The sequence below is a fragment of the Protopterus annectens genome, chromosome 8.part0 (genome assembly GCF_019279795.1).
Source record: "Protopterus annectens isolate FY-2018-M chromosome 8.part0, PAN1.0, whole genome shotgun sequence".
Classification (NCBI taxonomy): Eukaryota; Metazoa; Chordata; order Ceratodontiformes; family Protopteridae; genus Protopterus; species Protopterus annectens.
The window spans coordinates 494,941,075-494,961,201 of NC_056741.1; the positions used below are offsets into that span (position 1 = coordinate 494,941,075).

At 38.8% G+C, this 20,127-nt stretch overlaps 1 protein-coding gene across 1 annotated transcript in view; it reads right to left on the reverse strand.

The window, feature by feature from the left end:
- Nucleotides 1-2,437: 2,437 nt before the first annotated feature.
- Nucleotides 2,438-20,127, reverse strand: part of LOC122808248 (melatonin receptor type 1C-like) — a 45,190-nt gene continuing 27,500 nt past the window's right edge. The window contains exon 2 of the mRNA XM_044079212.1: nt 2,438-3,231. Coding sequence (XP_043935147.1) covers nt 2,438-3,231 — 794 coding nt within the window. The remainder of the gene's footprint in view (nt 3,232-20,127) is intronic.

Genomic DNA, 20,127 nt, shown 5'->3' on the forward strand with positions numbered 1-20,127 from the left:
GCCACTTTCAGTGCATATTTTTTATTGATTTATTATCAAACTGTTTGACTGAATGACTGCTTATTCAACAGTCTTTTGTCACTTTATATGTTAAAATTTGTTACAGACTACAGAAAACATGCCTTTCCCTACAAGTTGTTAATCCCCCCACTGCATTAGCAGAATGCAGGATACCATAATTCAGAAACAGGAAGTACCTGATAGCTGTTCACTATACAGGAAAAATAAACACAAGTTTATTAAACTTGATAAATACAGCTCCAGTAAAGAAGCTTTATAAAAAAAACAAATATCTTAGAATCAAAAAGCCGCATCACCCCCCCCCCCCCAACTAAATATACCAACTCCGAGATTGCTCTACATTGGACAAAAGGGAAAATTCTTCATAACAGCCAAGCAATTTTTTTCCCTGACAAAAAATTCACGGAAGTGGCCATTCGCAGTTTTCAGTTTTCGTTATTTACAGATCGAGCTTTAGGTATTCAACTACCTGAAGTTTCGATCTTCTGATATAGACCCATTGAAAACATAACTACTGTAAAAGGAAACAGTAAACACATTTATACATTATCTTTAAAGAGAACGTCTAAACAAAAAACATTTATTCTAAGGCTGGATTTCTCCGAAGGAATGTACGATTTCCTTCCTCCTGCCTAGAATGTACTGAGGATCAAGCATGGTATTATTTATACATTTTCTACTTCTTATACACAGTTCAAGATATTAGGAGGTGGATCTGCAAATAAGATGATCTTTATTCAGGTCAGACTATCAGACTGTCACATTTCTCAAAGGTATTTGTCAGAAACATGGTCATATGTTTTAGCCTACAAGACAACAATTTGTTTAACACCGAAAAGGGTGACTACTGATATAACCATCCATTGACCCTATGTCCACATCATTTGTCAATAAAAAAGTATTATCCTGGTCCTTTTCTTAACCTAATTTCTTCTGGATTCTATTTAGATAAATAAAACAAAAAAATGCCCTCACATTCCAGTGATCTATTCCTTTATCTGTCAATCTTGTCACTAGTTGACTATGCTAATCCCCCGTCTGATTACCCAGAGTCCAGTTTAGAGTAAAAAGTCCTTTCATGAACTCTAGCAGTCTGTTTTATATTTAATCATGCTTAATATTTGTTTCTTAAAACTTACATCTTCTCTGGCATTTAACTGCTCACCACTTGACTGTTATCAATCTCTTTGCATTCAACTCTTAATAAAACAAACTAGAAAGTAAAAATGTATCAAAGGTGGAAAATGTTAAAATGGCTGCTAATTAATTTAGGCTTTTGATTGGCACGTGACATGAACATGTGATTTTCTTACATGGTACTAAACATTTATCTGGGGGGATGGACTGATGTGTAATGATGACTTAGCACCCATTTTTGTATTTTGTTTGGTACACTGACGGCGAATGATGAGTGGTGCCAACAGAACAATGGTATTACATGTTTTTCATTTTATTTTCAAGTTAGTTGTGATTGCCGTTTGAGACTGTTATACACCACAATGAATTTATTTAAGAAGAAACAAAAATGAAGTTGTCAGCTGACGTTAGAGGAGTACCTTGTCATGAAACACAGAGGTTTCCAGAACAAACTCCTTGAATTAAAAGAGGCATACATCAGTCCAATTTAATGTGAGGTGATTCACACAGAATCATTATAGTTCAAAGTTGTAGTTCATTAAACTGTCTTCAGTGCTGCTTATTTTGGTGGTGCTTGGTAAAAATAGCAGCATCAAATATCAGAGGATACATAGACCTCAAAGAACAGAAAACTTATAGTCTATCTGCAGTCATTTGGGTGGAATGTTTTTAAAATGAGGGTACAATAGATACTGATCCTAAGTAACATTTTTCAAGCAATATCTGTTTCAACAAACTATCAAAAATGCTACATGAAATCAGGCAAACATTCAGATATCAGTATACCATATAGTTATAACATAGATATGTCATGCAATAAAAGTATACTACATAGTTATACCACAGATTGAATGCTATTACTATAAAGGAGAAAATATTATTCCTTCAGTTTAGTTAAAACATTCTACTACATTGTATGTAATTAGTAAACATGTTGTTTTCCATTTAGTTATACTGTCTATGTTGATATTAATTTACCTTTAAAATTTTTAGTCCCAGGACATAGTGGTGAATATTTTCTAGTTCTACAAATTGGTTTTAAAGTGTTGACCAATACTAATAAATTTCAAATGAAATGGGAAATAGAAAATTCACCCTGGGGAACCTTTTTGGCTAGGCTTTTATAGGCCCCAGGGCTGATAGCCTAGTACCTACCTATGAACCTACCTATAAATTGTAAAAGTTTTTGAAAATGTTTAATCTAAGTTTTTTTTAATTTTCACAAATTTTCTGTCTGGTTGTTTTGAAAAATGATGTATTATTGTTCATTATGCATTATTCACCTTGATGTCTGCTTGTGGAAAAGTCTTGGTAACCAGAGCAAAAGAAGAATGTTTTTAAATTCCTGTCTGAAGTTCTGATTGAAGATTCCATAAATTATGCCATTTAAACAACTGTTAGAAAAAGTAGTAAAGTAGCTTGTGATAAAAAGCCAGTTTGGAATTCTAGGAGCCTTCCCTGGAGGGCTTAATCCCATGACCAGACTGTTTATGTGAAAGGGGGACCAACAAACTGCAAACAGAACAAAAACTATGAACATGGTCAGAAAACTCTTAATTTCAGCTGACTTCAGCTTCTGCTTTCCATCTTTTCTGACCCGATACTTAACTTTAATGACGAGGGTCCAGATCCTCACATAGCAGAAAATTATAATTGTCATAGGTATTATGTAATGAATGACTGCCACTGTTATGTCACTAGCTGGGTTAACAGACTGTATAAATGTACATATGTATATTTGTCCATCATAGCGTAAAGCCCCAGCAGTGACAATCGGCATTAGTGCAATTACAGTCAATGTCCAGATTAAGCAGAGCCAAAGGATCGTGTTCCATGTGCTGTAGATTTTGTCATATTTGGAACTGTGGCAGATGTAGAAATATCGATTGATGGCAATTCCCATGATGTTATAGACAGATGCAAGTAGGCTGATATTTAAGAAATAGCTGGCCACATGACAGTGCGCATCTCCCACTGTCCAACTGTCTTTAAGAATAGCCAGGATAATTAATGGATATGGATAAACTCCAGCCAACAAGTCAGCAACAGATAGGCTGATGACAAATATGTTACCTAACGAAGAAATAGAGATAAATGCAACATTTGTCACACAATATATATAATATAGAAAAAAATAAAATATTTAGCATTTTAAAGTATCCAGACTAATTGAGACCTCAGTATACTTTTGCAAATATATAGCAGATCTTGAAACTTATTAATAACGAGAATCCAACCAGAAATTTAGTATCATAATCATCATCATCAGTATCAAAATCATTTCATGACTTGGAAAGGAGCTCTTCTGCAAATTCTGGTGTTACAGTAAGCAAGAGTTACTTATCTGAATACATACCTCTCAACCTATTAGAGCAAGAAATCTGGACAAAGCCATAAATAATGGAGGGACAAAGGGCCAAAATAGGGACAATTTTTAAATATTGCTCTTACAAACTTAGAAAGTTGATAGAATAACAGGTTTTGCTTTAGCATGAATTTTCTGAAGGTATGAAGTCTGAAACTCAAATATCTGTCATCATCTTCCATCTTCAGTCTTTAATGAATTGCCAATAATTTGTCATAAAAACCACAATTTTATGAAGAATGGAACAAAAATATGAGGCAAAAATCTAGACATTCTGTGAAAATCTGTACAGTTGGGAGGTATGCCTGAATATCACAAGTATCTTTTGATGCCATAAATTTCATCTACATATAAAATATAATGTAGCCACAATCATAATTACAGTCCCACTAATCTACCCATATATAGGATGAGGAAGTTTGTGGAAAATAATTATTTATCATGTTCAAACCAGAAGAAAATGGGAAGCGGGTCTTTACAGAGTTCTTTTAGCTTAAATGGTCCTGCAAAACAATAGTTTTGTTGTTATACAGGTAGACAGACATTTTCAGGAAAAAGTGAAATGCTGGTACAAAGATAATCATTGCTTTGTTTGCTCTACATGAATGCATGTATTATACATGCTGACTCTCTAAGTGGGCCACTGGTAGAAATCAGAAAGCCAGAAGCAAAAGTAGAAACTTGTGGATGTTCAAACCCCATGGCAATGAAACTCCAGTCTTTAGACTTATCTCATGTTGTTCATCTGCACACTTTACAACTTTTTTGTGTCTCCTTTATTATGGCATGTCTAGGGCCAAGCAAGTCACTAATGCTGTGGTCTCAACAGTAAGCTATCTAGGTACATGATGGACATTGAAAAGTAGTGCTGAACAAACATTACAACTTAAACCAACATGACTATGAAGTATGAACGCAGAAATGTGATAATTTGCTTTCTCTGTCTCATTTGATTATTACTCACTTGTATTGTTATGTCTAAATGTGATGAACAATGATACTGGAGTTGGTATGGGTCTGTTGACAGTTATGCATTCAGTTATACTATACAGCCAGATAGTGTCCTATTGTTTTAATTCCAGTTGCTATTTATCCATTTCTGTTGAAAGGACTATATTAATTTATTTTATGACCAGGTATGTTTACTAGGCAAAAGTGATTTTTTTCAGATGTGACATGAGAGAAATAGAATAAATAAATGACTTGCACAGAGTCATACACTATGCAAATGGAGAATGAGGGAGTCAAACCTCCAACTATGCTATTTTCATCTCATGATATCTCAGAACAGTCTGTTTTACAATGAATTTCATTTCATGGCTTGAGGACTATTTATGATATCATCAATATGGTAGGAATATACCAAACAACTATGGTCCCAAAGAAAGTAAGCTGTAAATCCACTGTCATTTACTTAAAGTTCAATGTGGTGAGCACTTTCATCCACATAATTAAAATACTTCATCAGATAAAAGACAGCTAAGGGCCACAGTTTAAATACCCTCCAACTCAGATAACAAGACATACAACATTGTGACTTCACAAGTCTTATTTAATGCGGCAAGCCCTAAAAACTCAAACATATACTAGATTCACTTATAAAAATCTCAGTAGAACTGGTCTAAAGTACTATGAACACTCATAATAATTTAATTTATATTTACACTAAATAATCAAATATATGAAAAAAAGAATGAAAAATGAACAGCAAACACTTAACAATAAATTACTAGTAAAAAGAAATATTATTGTAAAATTCATCTCAATAATGCTTTCAGTTTCAAAACACAGCTAATAGAGGAATGATCATTCAGTCCTAGTCAGTTGCAGGCGTTCAACAAAGTCTGCCAATATAATTCCCTCTTCTCAAGCATAAGGGTCCATGGTTCATAGGTTCGTATTAAGCTAACTACCCTTCCGAATGATTTTAAGCCTAGCCAATTATCCCTTGTGAGACTCAAACCCTGCACTTTGTGTTTGTAAGGCGAACACCTTAACCATTAGGCCACCCTCCCAACCCCCACATATATTTCTGGTAACTTTTTCTACTATCATAAATTTAAAATAATGCTCAGGGAATTTGTGTGTTTTGTAATTTGACCCTAATCACCATACTGGGAGGTTTCCTACCTTAAAGGATAAGTATGTTAAGGGAAAATTCAACACCTATCTCTTCAGAGGCTCTTGCTGGTGCAAAAGCAGTGACACCAGCATGGTATGCTGGAGTCTTGAGTTTCAGTCTCAAATGAGAACTCATCCTATCTTTTTCCTTTTATGACTCCCAAATGACTAAAAGTTATAAAGTAAGAATGAGGAGACTTCATTGAACCTAAGAAGATACGAGTCATACAAGTTTAGTTACAGCCAAAAAAATAAACAAATCCATTATATCACAGAAACTAGTCCTTTATGTAACATGTTCCTAGGTTCATTGGTTTTAGCTAACATATTGACCAGCAGGGTCTTTAAAAGCCTAGCCATGCAACCTAACTCAGTTCTTTCTCGAGTACATTGGATGCCTATATGGTGGGGGGTATGTTAGTAATGAGGTAGCTAAAGGTTGTGTATGTCAGGGAGTATGTTAGTTTGGGATTACTTAACTTATTGTTGGCCTCTGTCCATCAGAGACATGGGGGTCAGACCAGGGAGTGAATTTATGATTTCCCATCCAGTAATCAAGGTTACACTTGAAAAGGGTCAAGGATGAACTCCATTTTACATAGATAGGGAGCCTGTTCCATAGTGTGGGGATCCTCTGAAGCACATATTCGTCTCTACAGCATATTGTATTTATGTTGCAGGCAAAGTTCAGGTCCTTGGATTTAGTGTTTCTTGCACTGTTTGTTTTGCAGTTGCACAAGAGATCCATCAGAGCTGGGTTTCATGATGCCTTATATGCCAGGCAAAGATCACTTCTCAGTAACCCGTAGGAGACTGAGTAAAGAGACAGGGCCTTAAGACAATCTGTGTAGAACAGGTTATTCATACCTTTGAGTCTCCTAGTGAGAAACCTTTGAGGGCATTCTGTTGCAGGTGCCTGGCTAGGTACATTCCAAAGGGGGCATAGTATTCAATGATGGGTCCTATAAGGGCTGAGTAGAGTGGTACTATAACTTCATTGGACCTAGATCTCATACCCTTGCTTAAGAGTTCCATGACATAAAAATAATTTCTTATTATCTTGACTACATGTTGGTTGAAGTCCAAATTACGATCAACATATGTTCCCAAATCCCTAATTACCAGCTCAACTCTTAGGGGTGTTTTGCCACTGGATTAATTAGCTTGGGTGGATGACTTCCAAAAGGGTACTGTAATGCATTTCTTTGCATTACATTTTAATCTGTGGCTCTGGCACTAATCATTTGTTTGTGTCAGACTCTCTTGTAGGATGTTTATGTCATGGGGGGCATCTATCATAGCTCCCAATTTACAGTCATCAGCAAACTTAGAGGACTTCGGCATTAGCCTTGACTTTTAAGAAATAGATGCCAAAGAGGAGTGGACCCAACACAAAGCCCTGGGGTACTCTACTGGTGATTGGTCTCCTGATGGAAGTGGTCTCACCAACCCTAACATCTTGGCTCCTATCTGTGAACCAGCCAGCAACCCAGCTAATAATGTAGGAATTTATCCTAAGTTCTCTGAGTTTGTCAACAATATCTAGATGAGGTATTGAACTGAACACCTTCAGCAGCTTGAGGGTGACAGTGTGCACTATTTTTCCCTCATCCATAGCCTTGGTGACCCTCTCAAAGAAGTCTACCAGGTTGAGTAAGCAAGACCTTCCCTTGGCAAAGTCAAACTGGAATGGGTCCAGTGTCTGTAGGTTGCCAATGTCCTTGATCATTTCCATGATAATTTGTTCCATGGCTTTACATATTAAACTTGTCAGACTTATGGGTCTGCAGTTCCCAGGGTTAGTTGATGCTCCACCCCTGTGGAGAGGGATGACAGTTGCAGCCCTCCATTCACTCAATATGTGATCTATTTTGAGGCTGCAGTTGAACAGTACCTCTAGAGGTGCTGCTAGGTCATGTCTGAGACTATGAGGAAGAAACAGAGTATATTGTCAGGGCCCATTAAAGAAGGGTTTCTGGCCTGCTACCTGTTGATATTTGGGAGCGGTATGCTTGAATGGACTTCACAGGAGATAGTGGGGGAGTGGTGAGTGAAGTTAAAGCTAAATTTATCAGATAGAAGTGTTGCTAAGTCACCCTTTACCACCAGTTCTGCACACTGCTGTGTGTTACCTTTAAGTTTCTGAAATAGCTGAAGACGGCTTTGTGATTGTCCTTAGCCTGAGAGGCTATCCTGAGATCATAATTGGCCTTGTTTGATCTTATTAGACCTGTTAATTTCTTGCTTAGTTGAATCAGAGGGCTCTTGTTTCTGTGAGAGTTGCTCTTTCTGATTTTAGCCATGACTTTTTTCATTTGTTATATACCCTGTTAAGGTTAGAATTCCACTAGTGGGGTTAGTTTTTGATATTAGATCTGAGTGTGCTTCTTGTAGGTACAAAAACTGCAATGCAGTCATTATATAGGGCTTCTGTGAACAATTTTGTATAGGCAGCTCTGTTCTTGGGGTTTTCAGGAGCCATGAATGTTGACAAATTATCACTTAACAGGATGTAATTAGCTTTAGAATAGTTTCTAACCATTACTAGTTAAGTTGAGTTTTCCAGGTTGGTTTTTATTGTGAGGGAGACAGCTTTGTGATCCCACCTCACCAATGAAGATGTGGCATGGGGGGAGTGCAACACTCTCCCATGTTGGTGATTACCAGGTCACATATGTTTGAGCCCATGGCTGGAGTGCGCACTGGTCCAGGGTGTTTGAGTTCTCAAAGTACAGGAAACATTGTAGCTGTGAGTTAGAGGAAGTGTACATTTCCCAGTCTATAGAGGGATAGTTTATGTCTCCCATGAATAGGGTGTTTGGTTGGATTTGCACATCTTCAGTAGGTGCAAGTACAACTTGTCAGCTTTGGTGGTCATAGAGGGTGACCTATAGCAGGCCAGGACATGGTACAGATCCTTTTCTATGGAGACCTGGACATGGATGTATTCTAGGGCATCATCCTATTTAATTAACCTGGATTTGTATTTGTTGCTATCATAAATCAAGACAACTCCATGTTTAGCCCCTGTTTGTGTTGCTGATGGCCTAAATGTGTGAAAGGAACTGTAACCTTGCACTGCCAGAGTACTTTAAGCAGCTTTAAACCAAGTCTCGGTAACAACACAGATATCTACATTTTCTAGAGTGAGGAGAGCTTGTAGGGTGCGTAGTTTTCTCTTTAGTCTCCTAGCACTGAGCAGTAGTATCTTAAAGTTATCATAATTTTTTTTTGCCACGTTGATAGTTTTGTCATTTTGACATTTCTTCAAAAGGCTTTTATGGGCTGAATAAAGTTTTAGCCAATATCGGAAAGTCCAGGAGGAACAGGTGGAGGCTATCCTTGGCAAAGCAGCGTGGTCTGTCAATCATTGTCTTCCTCTCTCCCATCCAATCGTCAAGGTTCCTTTTGAAGAGGGCCAAAGAGGCACTCTGCTTGACATGTATGGGCAGTCTATTCCAGAGTCTGGGGAGTCTCTGGGTCAGAAATCTATCCCTCCAGCATGTTTTGTTTATTGTGATGACAAGGTTTAGATCCCTGGACCGTGTGGCTCTGAAAGATTGGGATTTCTATAAGTGTAGCATGTTCAACAGCTCTGGGTTTGACATGGCCTTGTATGTTAAGCAGAGATCACCTCTGAGTAGACGATGTGCAACAGAGTATGGCTGGAGTTTTTTAAGGCGGTCAGCGTAAGGCATCTGCTTTAGGCCTGTGATTCTTTTAGTGAGGTATTTCTGCAGCCTTTCCAGTTGTTGCAGATGCCTTGAGAGGTACATATCAAATGGGGCGTTGTATTCTATAATGAGTCTAATGAGGGATGAGTACAGTGGGACAATGACCTCCTTTTTGCTGGATGAAAAGCCCTTAATGATGAGGTGTGCCACATAGAAGGATTTCCTGACTGTTGTGGCGATGTGGTTATCGAAGGTGAGACCACTGTCCACCTGTGTCCCTAAGTCTCTTATCACACTTTCAGTGTTTAGTGTACTGCCACCTTTGTGGTAATTCACGAGTACATGTTTTTTTCCCAAAGGGTTAACTATACATTTCTTGGAACTGATCTTGAGCCTATGGCTCTGGCACCAAGAATCTGTTTCTGTAAGGCCCTTTTGTAGAGTATCCACATCATTTGGGGATTCAATAATGGCTCCCAGTTTGCAGTCATCTCCTAACTTTGTTAGCCAGAGTCCCTTAGTGTTGGCCTGTACGTCAGAGAAGTAGATGCCAAACAAGAGTGGTCCCAGGACTGAACCCTGAGGTACTTCTCTTGTCACTTGTCTGGAGCTGGATTTGAAGTCAGCTACTTTTACAGTGTGGGTTCTGTCAGTAAGCCAGTTGACAACCCATTGGGTGATGTAGGGATTAATGGCCAGCTTAGTAAGTTTATCTATGATTCCAGAGTAGGGGATGGTGTCAAAGGCCTTGGCGAGGTCTAGATAGGATGTGTGGACCACCTTACACTTGTCCATGGCTCTGGAGACTGATTCAAAGAAGTCAGTCAGGTTCAGGAGACAAGATCGGCCCTTCACAAACCCAACTTGGTGGGGTCCAGTGTTTGAAGGTTGCCAATGTCTTTGTTTATAAGTTCCATGATAATACGCTCCATGGCTTTGCAGATAAGGCTCGTCAGACTGATGGAATGGTAGTTTCCGGGATCCAAGGTGGATCCCCCCTTGTGGAGTGGGATAACTGTAGCTTTGCGCCACTCAGTGGGCATGAAACCTGAGGTGAGGCTATGATTAAACATGACACTTAGGTGAGGTGCCAGTTCATATTGTAGTTCATGTAGTACACAGCCCGGGATGTCATCTGGTCCCATGGATGCTGTATTCTTAGCTTTAGAGAGTGTGTTTTTTTACCTGTGTGGCTGTTATTACTGGAATTTGGCAATCTTCGGGTATTGGGATGGGCCATTTAGGGTGCGAGAGCAAGGTGAAGTTGGCACTAAATCGATCTGCCAGGATATTGGCAATATCCTTGAGATCAGTATATTTAATTCCATTCTGTTTTAGCTCAGAGCAGATCTGAGCATTGCCATTTAGATTCTTGACATAGTTATAGAATGCCTTGTGGTTGTCTTTGGAATCTTTGGCAATTTTATTTTCGTAACTAGCTTTGGAGGATTTTATGAGGGATCTCAGTTTCTTACTGAGGCTGGTAAGGGAGTTTTTTGCATCCTGGGATTTTCCTCTTTTCTGCAACAGCTTCTTCCTTTTGTTGTAAAGTTTGTTTATGGCAGGGGACCACCAGATTGGCTTCCTTTTTTTGGAGATCATCTTGGTTTTATTTGGGATGGCACTATTCATGCATGAGTGGATGTGCTCGTACAGTGCCTTAGTGTAGGATTCAGCAGTCGAACTTTCAGTTCCCGTCTGCATGGGTATCATGAAGTTTGTCACTTCTGACTTGAGTAGCATGAAGTTGGCTTTGGAGAAGTTTTTATGGAGGTTTCCTTACTGGGGGCTGGGGGTGTGATGTGGATGTTAAGGGTGATTAGATTATGGTCAGACCTGACTAATGAGGGGGTAACCATAGGTGTGGAGCATCGATTTCCCATGTTGGTAATGACCAAGTCTAGGATATTGGAGCCCCTGGTGGGACTATGAATTAGTTGATCCAGGGCATTGGAATTTATGAATTCCAAAAACCATTGGGCAAAGGTGTTGGTACATGAGTAGTTTTCCCAGTTAATGGCAGGGTAGTTAAAATCACCCAGTATTAGGGTGTTTGGTTCTATCTTAATATTTTTCAGTATGTTTAGAAAGGTGTAGTGAGAATCTTGGGGCATGGTGGGGGGATCTGTAGCAAGCTACAATTTGGATTTCAGTCTTACCTAGTGTTAGTTGCACCTGGAGAATTTCAGATGCATTGTGTTGGGCAACTAGCCTGGTGGTGTGAATATCCTTGGTGAATATGGACACTCCTCCATCTTTAGTGTTTCAGTCCTGGTTTGGTGGCTGAAAAGTGTGGTAAGAGTTGTAGCCTGGTATTGCAGGGGGTGCTCTCTGGAGCCTTGAACCAGGTCTCAGTTACTGCACAGATATCGATGTTCTCCATTTTTAGGAGTGCCTCGAGAGAGTGCATTTTGAGGTTTAGACTTCTATCATTGAGTAGCATTACCTTCAGATTTTGCATGCTTGTACCTGTTATGGTGGTGGGTTTGTCCTTTGAACTTTGCCTAAAAAAGGCACTATAGGGGTGGCAAGAGCCTTAGCCAGTAACCTGAATCCCAGGGGGCGACAGGTGCAGACCATCTCTGGCAAAGCATCATGGTCTGTCGATCATGTCATCCCAGGCAGACAGATGCTGGATCCCCTTTGAATGACACCAGAAGCTTAGCCAATTGTTGAAGTCAATCATTTTGTCCTTATATTGTGGTATCATTCTGGGTGAAGGCAGGATGCTACTCAGGGCTAGGGTCATACCTGCCTGGGCCACATGATCCGAGAGCTCTTCCATGTCTCTTTTCATGTAGTCCAGGGAGGTACATCTCAAGTCATTCACTCCAACATGGACAATGACAGAGTCATATTTGTACTTGCTGTGGAGTGACTTGAGTGCATGCGTTATGTGGTGGATCCTGGCACCCGACAGGCAGCTGACTGTAATTTTCTCCTTGTTCAACCTGGTGAGTGGGACATAAGTGTGCTGGACTATAGAGTCACCTATGACTAAAGTGTTAGGTACATTGTCTTGCCTTGGGGGCTGTTGCTGGGTGGCACTGGTGTTGTGAGCTATGTGACACTTTGGTTGTGATTGGTGTTTGTTTGCGTTTCAGCTTCAGAGGTACTTGTTGCTTGGGTAGGTTACAGTTAAGGGCCTCTGCATATGTGGAATTAGTGTTGCTATATGTGGGTGTTGGTGGTGTGGGTTTAGAAGGGCTATGTGTTGCTTGAGGTGTAGTGTGGGTGTTAACCTTCTCCTCTTGACTGTCTAGCACAATCTTGGATGGAGAGAGCTTTGCTTCCAGTTTGGTTATGTAAGTGCATCTCTCACAAGTTGTAGTGTGAAGTGGTAGGAGGAGAGGGTTGTCTGTGTACATGAGGCAATTGCTGCATTGCCCCAGTATACCCAAATTCACCAGGTGGACAGGAGAAATCACCAAACGCTGACCCCTGGACATGCCTGGTTTGGTGCTTTTTTTTTTTTTTTGTAAAGTACAGGAGCTGTTTTCCCTTACTTTAGCAAGGTACTTTGCAATTATAGGCTTTTTAGTGCCTACAATTAATTTCTCCTTATTAACAAGGAGAGCTGAGGGCTTGTATCAGTTTAAGGCTTTCTAGTGCTTTTAAGCAGGTATTAGAGCAAGTGCTAGTCACAGGGATGCTTAAAGGTAAGATGAAGAAAATGCACACTGCAGTGTGCACTAGAGAAGTTAGACGTGAAAGTAGGTAACTTAAGTTTTGCCTGTTTAAAAAGTTAAGGTTTAGTGGAGAGTTACTATTTTTAAAACAGCAAGATGGATTGAAAGGGGTGGTCACTTTTGTATTCTGGTACTATGGAATACAGTAGGATGGTCAATAAATTTAAATAGTTGAAGGGGAGTGATTTAAAAAGTGATAATTTTATAATTACTCACACAAGCCAGTGAAAGCAGAGAGGAAATGAGATATGTGGTCAAATTAACATAAGAGGCAGGCAACTAGAAAGACAGTGGTATTTAACAAGACAACTGTAACTGGGTGGGAAAAAAATTCTGCCTGACTCAGAAGAAACAGAGCTGTGGTCTCTTTTGAAGTTTTAATATGCAGTTAAAGCAGAATGCAAGTAAAACACAAGGTAAAGAAAACAAACCACAGTATTCAAAATATAAAAGGCAATAAAGTAATACAAAATACAACAAATAAAAGCAAACTAACCTTTCCTTTACAGCAAAGTGTAGCAGAGTCTGGATGAGCCTTTCTGGTAAAGCAACTAAACTTTACCTTCTGCTTGTCAAGCCTCGTGGCAGGGACATCTGTGTGTCATGCAATAAAATCCTGTATGACAAGGGTATTAGGGAAAGTGTTTGCTTGCTTTATGGGCTTTGTTCTTTGGGGACCACTGGGTGCAGGTTTTGTGTGGTGTTAGGTGCTGTTTTTCATATGTGCTTTTGTGACTGGAAGATAGGTGTTGCCGTTAGATGGCTTAGGAGGTCTGTAAGGTACAGGAAGGTTTTTTAAGTAAATTAGTCCAAGAAGATCTATGTGTGTGGTGAGTGGTATGTGTGTGAAATGTAGAATGTGTCTTATTGACAACCTTGTTAGTAAGCAAAATTTTAGCCTCCAAGGAAGTTATGTATGCACTTATCTCACATACTGTGGATTAAAAGGATTTCAGAGTACATGAGACAGTTGCTGCTTTGTCTCAGGATGCCCATATTTACCAAGCTGGCCAAATAAACATTACAAAAATGCATATCCATACTGTCAGGCCCTTTATTAGGGTTGGTCTTTTATTATTTGGGGACTTGGTTTCACAGGGGGTCACATGTGTGTTATCTGAGATAATCCTAACTGTTAGGTAGTGTTAGGATCTGTTATTAGCTCTGATCAGCACACTAACTAGGTGCCCCAAGTTTAGCTCCCCTGAAAGCCTTATTGTGTTACAGGTTAAAGTCCTAAGTACTAGCTTTAGGTAAACTTGCATTCTACGCATTTGCTACTATACAGGACACGTATAACTGCTGCTGCATGGTGAGCTGCTCTGCATAGATGCACCTACTTTATAGCTACATAAAAATGTGCTGAAAACTAATTTCTATGCCCTCTGGCCAATAAATGACTACATGATGAGCTCCCTGGAGTGCTTCCCAACTCAGAGAAACCAGGCGAACACCTTCTGTTCTTATGGTACGAGCCTGAGTATCGAAATTTCGTGCAATGACACACACTTTTTCCTCTATGTTGAGCTGTATGACAATACTTTGAATTTGTCACTAGCTGATTAAGCTAAGTCCACTTAATGTTAAGAAGCACAAAAAAGTAGACTAAGCACAATGCTATCCCAATAATTTAAACAGCCAGCTAGTTACTGCTAATAAGGTGACTTAAGTCAAGATAAACCAACAGCAAGGTGAAATAAGGCACTACAAGCCTACAACAATGCCAAACAGTTTAAAATGCACCAGAGAGAATGTATAATAAGGGATTTTTTCGTGAGAAATACTGGTTTGATGTGTAGAACTCAATATTTGGATCTGTGGAAAACGATGGGACGACACATACCCATGTTCAGTACAAAGGATAGAACTTAACTTTTTTGCCTAAATAAAAGCTTATTCTTGTAGCATTTTAGTTGCTTATTCTGTTTCTTATAACATTTAGGTATTTTAGATACAGAATAACTGTTTTATACAACTATTACATAAAATATAGGAAATCATTTTGTCCTAAAATCTCAGGACATTTGCCATGTTTTAATTTTTTTGTCAGGACACAACTGCCCAAAGAGGGACTGTCCCTCGCAAAGTGGGACAGGTGGTAACCCTATTTTAATAGCTTATACAGCTGACAACAGCAGTGAAAGAAGGCATGGGACTTTGGTAGTCAGATTACCATAAGGGGAAGTAATAGTAAATATGGCCCAATAACACACAAGAGACAGTGCTGGAAATAATTATGAATAATTATGTAGAGAGTTTAGAATTGAAATGGATACTGAAACTACAGGCTAACAAGTTCCCAGGGTTAAATGCTAATGTGTGTCTTAAACCAGGCCTGAGAAGAAGAAGATTGGTTTCAAGTAAGTTGGTTTCATGATTTTATTTGTTGTGATGTCTTGACTGTTTTGTGATTGGTTATTGTTCTATTTTAAATGTGTGAAATGTTTATTATGTATAGTATGGATCTGATGAAGCATTCTGAAATGTGAAAGCGCTTATCCTATTTATAATAAATTATATATTTTTTATGGTCATGGCAGCCTTGCTGACATTTTGCTAGGGGCAGAAATAGAGACACTGGCTATTTAAAACAACAACTGAAAAAGGGAAAGGCTGGGGACACCACATCAAGAGATTTGCATATCTAGTGTAGAGATACTCAGCAACTACATTCCTTTGTTAAAAAATGTAACCAGAAGGTGCTTCCAAGCAGAAAGCCCACAATAGCTAACACTAGCTAAAACACACAGTGATTAAGAAAGTAAGAGCATTCCAACCAAAAGTAGAGCTGTTACAAATCAATTCAAACTAGACACTATCTGTACAAAGTACAAGTCACACTCCCACTGTAGCTGTGTATTTACATTTGAGGCCTAATTGGCTAGTTAAAAAGTCTGTTTAGTTAAGGAACAAAAATAATTTACTTACAGCTAAATCAGAAAAATTAACTGTTGCTAGACAGAGAGTCAATTATCTGGTGTGGAGATACTCTGCAGTTAGATTTTTTTTGTTTAAAGATGTAACCAGTTGGTGCTTCCAAAGCAGAAAGGCCACAATAGCATCTCTGTTTCAAAGTAGACCAAGCCAGAGTGAGACTGATTTTGTTTCACAGTCCTGTTATTTTGTCAACAAGAATACAAGACAGATCTATGTATCATTCAGAAAAATAAATCACTGTCAGCTGTAGCACTTGTAGCTACACTGACTAAAACAGAATAACAATGCTAATATAGCCTTGTTGCTGTACTCTAATGGATTATGTTTGCTGTCAAGACTATTTTAAAACAATGTAGCAGAAAGTGTAAATAATGCAGTAGTGTTCAAATGTTACAGGCATACAGCTCTTTTGAAAACACTAAGCAGTTTTTTATCAGTGTCACCACTGATGAGTTGTATATACAATATTTTAAAATGCTGAAGATGCCCCACCACTGGGCCAGTAATCAAGAAGCCTCAATTCCCACCACTAGCACCAGTGGGGGACGTACATTGGGAAAATGACAGGTACACACACAGTATTTCCAGATGCAGCTCACTGCATCAAGTGCAATTTCCCTTAAGAGCACACAGAGACCACAGTCAGTCTGGGGCTGGTTTCTCCCTCTTTCTGCAGATCCCCAGTAAGAGACCCCACTGGCACAGCTATAGAGTTGAGATCTCAGCTGAGTGGCCAAGCCAAGACCTCCAGTATTCTCTCTGTCCAACCAGTGCTTCATGTCCCTGCCCAAGTAGCTAACATACACACTCTTGGAGATTTGATTTATACACACACACACACCCCTGGAAAAGGCTGGCACAAGTTTACTAACTATGCCCCTTATGCCCAGACTATAAGGTGGTTATTACTGCCACCAGCAAACTCTTTATCAGATACTTTAAGGCCCTTAACAAAGGGTGTCTGATCTTACTGTGTAATGTTACTATCAATACAAATGGCAGTTTGACCAAGAGCAAGACTATTAGGAGTGGGCTACACAGTGTCACCAAATAAATATGCAAGTACTCTCAGAACCTAAATATTTGTAGACAGAACAGCCACAATGAAATATTTAAATATATTTAATAATAAATATTAAAAGAAAAAGAAAATAATCAGTATATATTTAAAGTGACAGCAGAGTTCAAAATCACAAGAAATATTTAAAACAACATTGCGGGACATGCTCAAATAAATAAAGAAAAATATCTAAGCTACGCTTTGCTATATTCCTGACTATATCTGAGGGAATTACTATACCCTAGTACACTTAATTAGAGCAGCAAGGCAGATGGGGTGAACAGATTCTCTAGCTGATGTTGTCAGGTCAAATACAGAATACAGAATGCTCTGTCTCTCTCAGACGCTTCTTAAACTAATATCTCAAATATTACTGCTTGCAGAATGACATCATTTCTTGTCATCTGACTCTATCCCAGGTAAACCCCCCACTGCTGAAAGCTAGCAGTATTTACCATCTACCTGTGAAAATACATACACAATGGCTTTCCCTCTTAACTTTGCAGATCCTGGAAGTCATAAAACAATAAAACACTTCCAAGACAATACAGAAAACTTCCCAGTATAGACATTGTGTCTGTTGCTGCACTGAAACTGAAAGATAACATCTTTTTATTGCTGGGCCATAAAGTAATTGAATTTCAGCTATTTTCTGAAGTTACCCTCCTGTGTCCCAGTTTCCATTGTTAAAATATATACATTTAAACAGTTTCAATAGTGTATGTACATTTATGTTCTTTTTCAGTAGGGTACACTGTGGTTAAATTTTTAAGCTCAGTACTTTACAAACCCTTTTCAACACACATTTGAACCAGCATCTGACATACAGTTCTAATACATTTGTAACACATGTATCTTATATGAATCATGTTGATATTCACAAATGACATATAATTATTTACAAAATTCCACACAGCTGTATCTCCCTTTGTCACAGTATGCATGCATGTATGCATTTATTTGCTGTTCGTTAGTTTTAATAATGTTTACATTTGGTAACTGGGGAAGTTAAATGGTTATGACATTATTTCAGTTACAAATTGGGCTGTCTTGCAATGGCTAACATATTAAGGGCTAAAATGTGTCTGCTAGAGCACAACATATATATTCAGATATTTACTTAAACCTCATGTAATTTCCCATTAGAAAAGTCAAAGTAAAATGATTAGAGTTTTGTTACTCTAAAAAGCAACTATGTAACTATAAAAATGCAATTATGTGCAGTAACTAACATATACAGATACTTATAAAATTAGGATACCTTGTTCAGTGTTTTATATAGGTTACAAAGAGCATATGAAGTTTGGGATGACAGAGTTTATTTGTAATATTCATGGACAAAAATCTTCTTTGCATGTCTGACATAAACTGATCTATGGTAGCTATGGTAGCTAAGACATATAGTGACCTTTACAGTTTAACTTAGATGATTAGTACTGCATTTGCAACTAATGTATACTTACATGTAGAGCACCCATATCCCTGCAGGATGTGCTTTTTTTCCTGATAATGATTTGTCAAGCCATTTTATCAGCACTGGATAGAATACTTTTCTGCTTGACTTTCTTTTCAATAACATTAGCTTAATTTAGATGTTTCTTTACACATTGCATCATGGCAATATTCTTTAAATGTAAAACAAATTGTATTTTAGGCACTTCTGGACAGGAGTCTCTTCTGTGAGGAGTCTACATGTCCTCCCTCTGTCCATGTAAGCTTCTACTGGGTGCTCCAGTTTCCTTCAACATCCTGAATAAATTGCTTTTAGGTGGACTATCTCTCTTCCAATGTATCATCATAACGATCAACCACCATTTCCCATTTTTCTACATGGGTTTGGGAAGTCACATCACCTGCAACTATCTCCCTCTAGATTCAGTGCCACTCTCCTACCTTCTTTGCCACTCATACTTTACTGTCTCAAGTTTTCTATTACACAGTCTATCCATGTCTTTGCTGGATACCCTCATTTCTTCTTGCTTTCTTCCTGTTTGTCTCAAATCTTCATCACCAGATTATCGTCTACATTTCTGCACACATGCCTACACTGTAATCTGTCTCTTAGACCTTCTCTACAATTGGAAGTACTTGGGCTTCTGCACTGATGTCCTCATTTCTTCATCTGTCCCACAGTGTTCATCCTACCACGAATCTCAGGGACTACTCCATTACCTGTAGCTTCCTCATCTGCTCTGTCTTTGCTGCCTGGGCTACTTTACCATACAATACTGGTATCATCACACCTTATTTTTCAGCATCTTTGGCATTCTTCTATAGCAAACTATCTCTGGCACTCTGTGTTAGTTAGCTGCAGTCCCTCTGATTCTAGCTTTTACCTCCTCATTCAGACTTCCCTTCTCCTCAACCACCCCTCCCAGGTAGTTGAAACTATTAACCTGTTGTGCTAATTTCACTTGTGTCTTAATTCTCATTTTCTTCCAGTACCCCCATTTGCGGCTATTATAATCTGTCTTATCTGTACTCATTTTCATCCCACGTGCCTTCAATTTTGCATTCCACTCCTCTATCCTTTGCTGAGGTTCTTATTCAGTATCTGCCTGTATTGCCACATCATCTGTATACATCTGTCCTGCCCAACCTGTTTGTTAATGTAGTCCATTACCAGTATGAACATCAGTGGGCTCAGAGCTGAATCCTGATGCACACCCACTTCCATTGGGAACCTCTATATGAGTCCAAACACTGTTCATACTTTTGTCACTGGGTCCTTGTAAGTAGACTGCATTAATTCTACCAGTGTTTCTGGGACTTTGAACCATCACAGAACTGCCCAAATCAGTTTTCTTGGGACTTTGTCATATGCTTTCTCTAAGTCTAGGAATGCCCAGTTTGAGTCTTTCCTCATCTCTAGCTTCTTTTCAGCTGTATGTCTTACTGTGAAAATTGGGTAAGTTGTATTGCATCCTGATCTGAATCTCAACTGCTCACCCACCAATTCACTTCCTACTCCTCTGTGTATGTGTTTCTCAATCACCATCTCCAGGGGTTCCATGCTGTGTGATAAGAGTTTGATACCTCTATTCTGCCCAAAGTTGTGAACGACCCCTTTCTTCTTGTACACAGGCTCGAGAATGATTATTCTCCAGTCATCTGAAATACTCA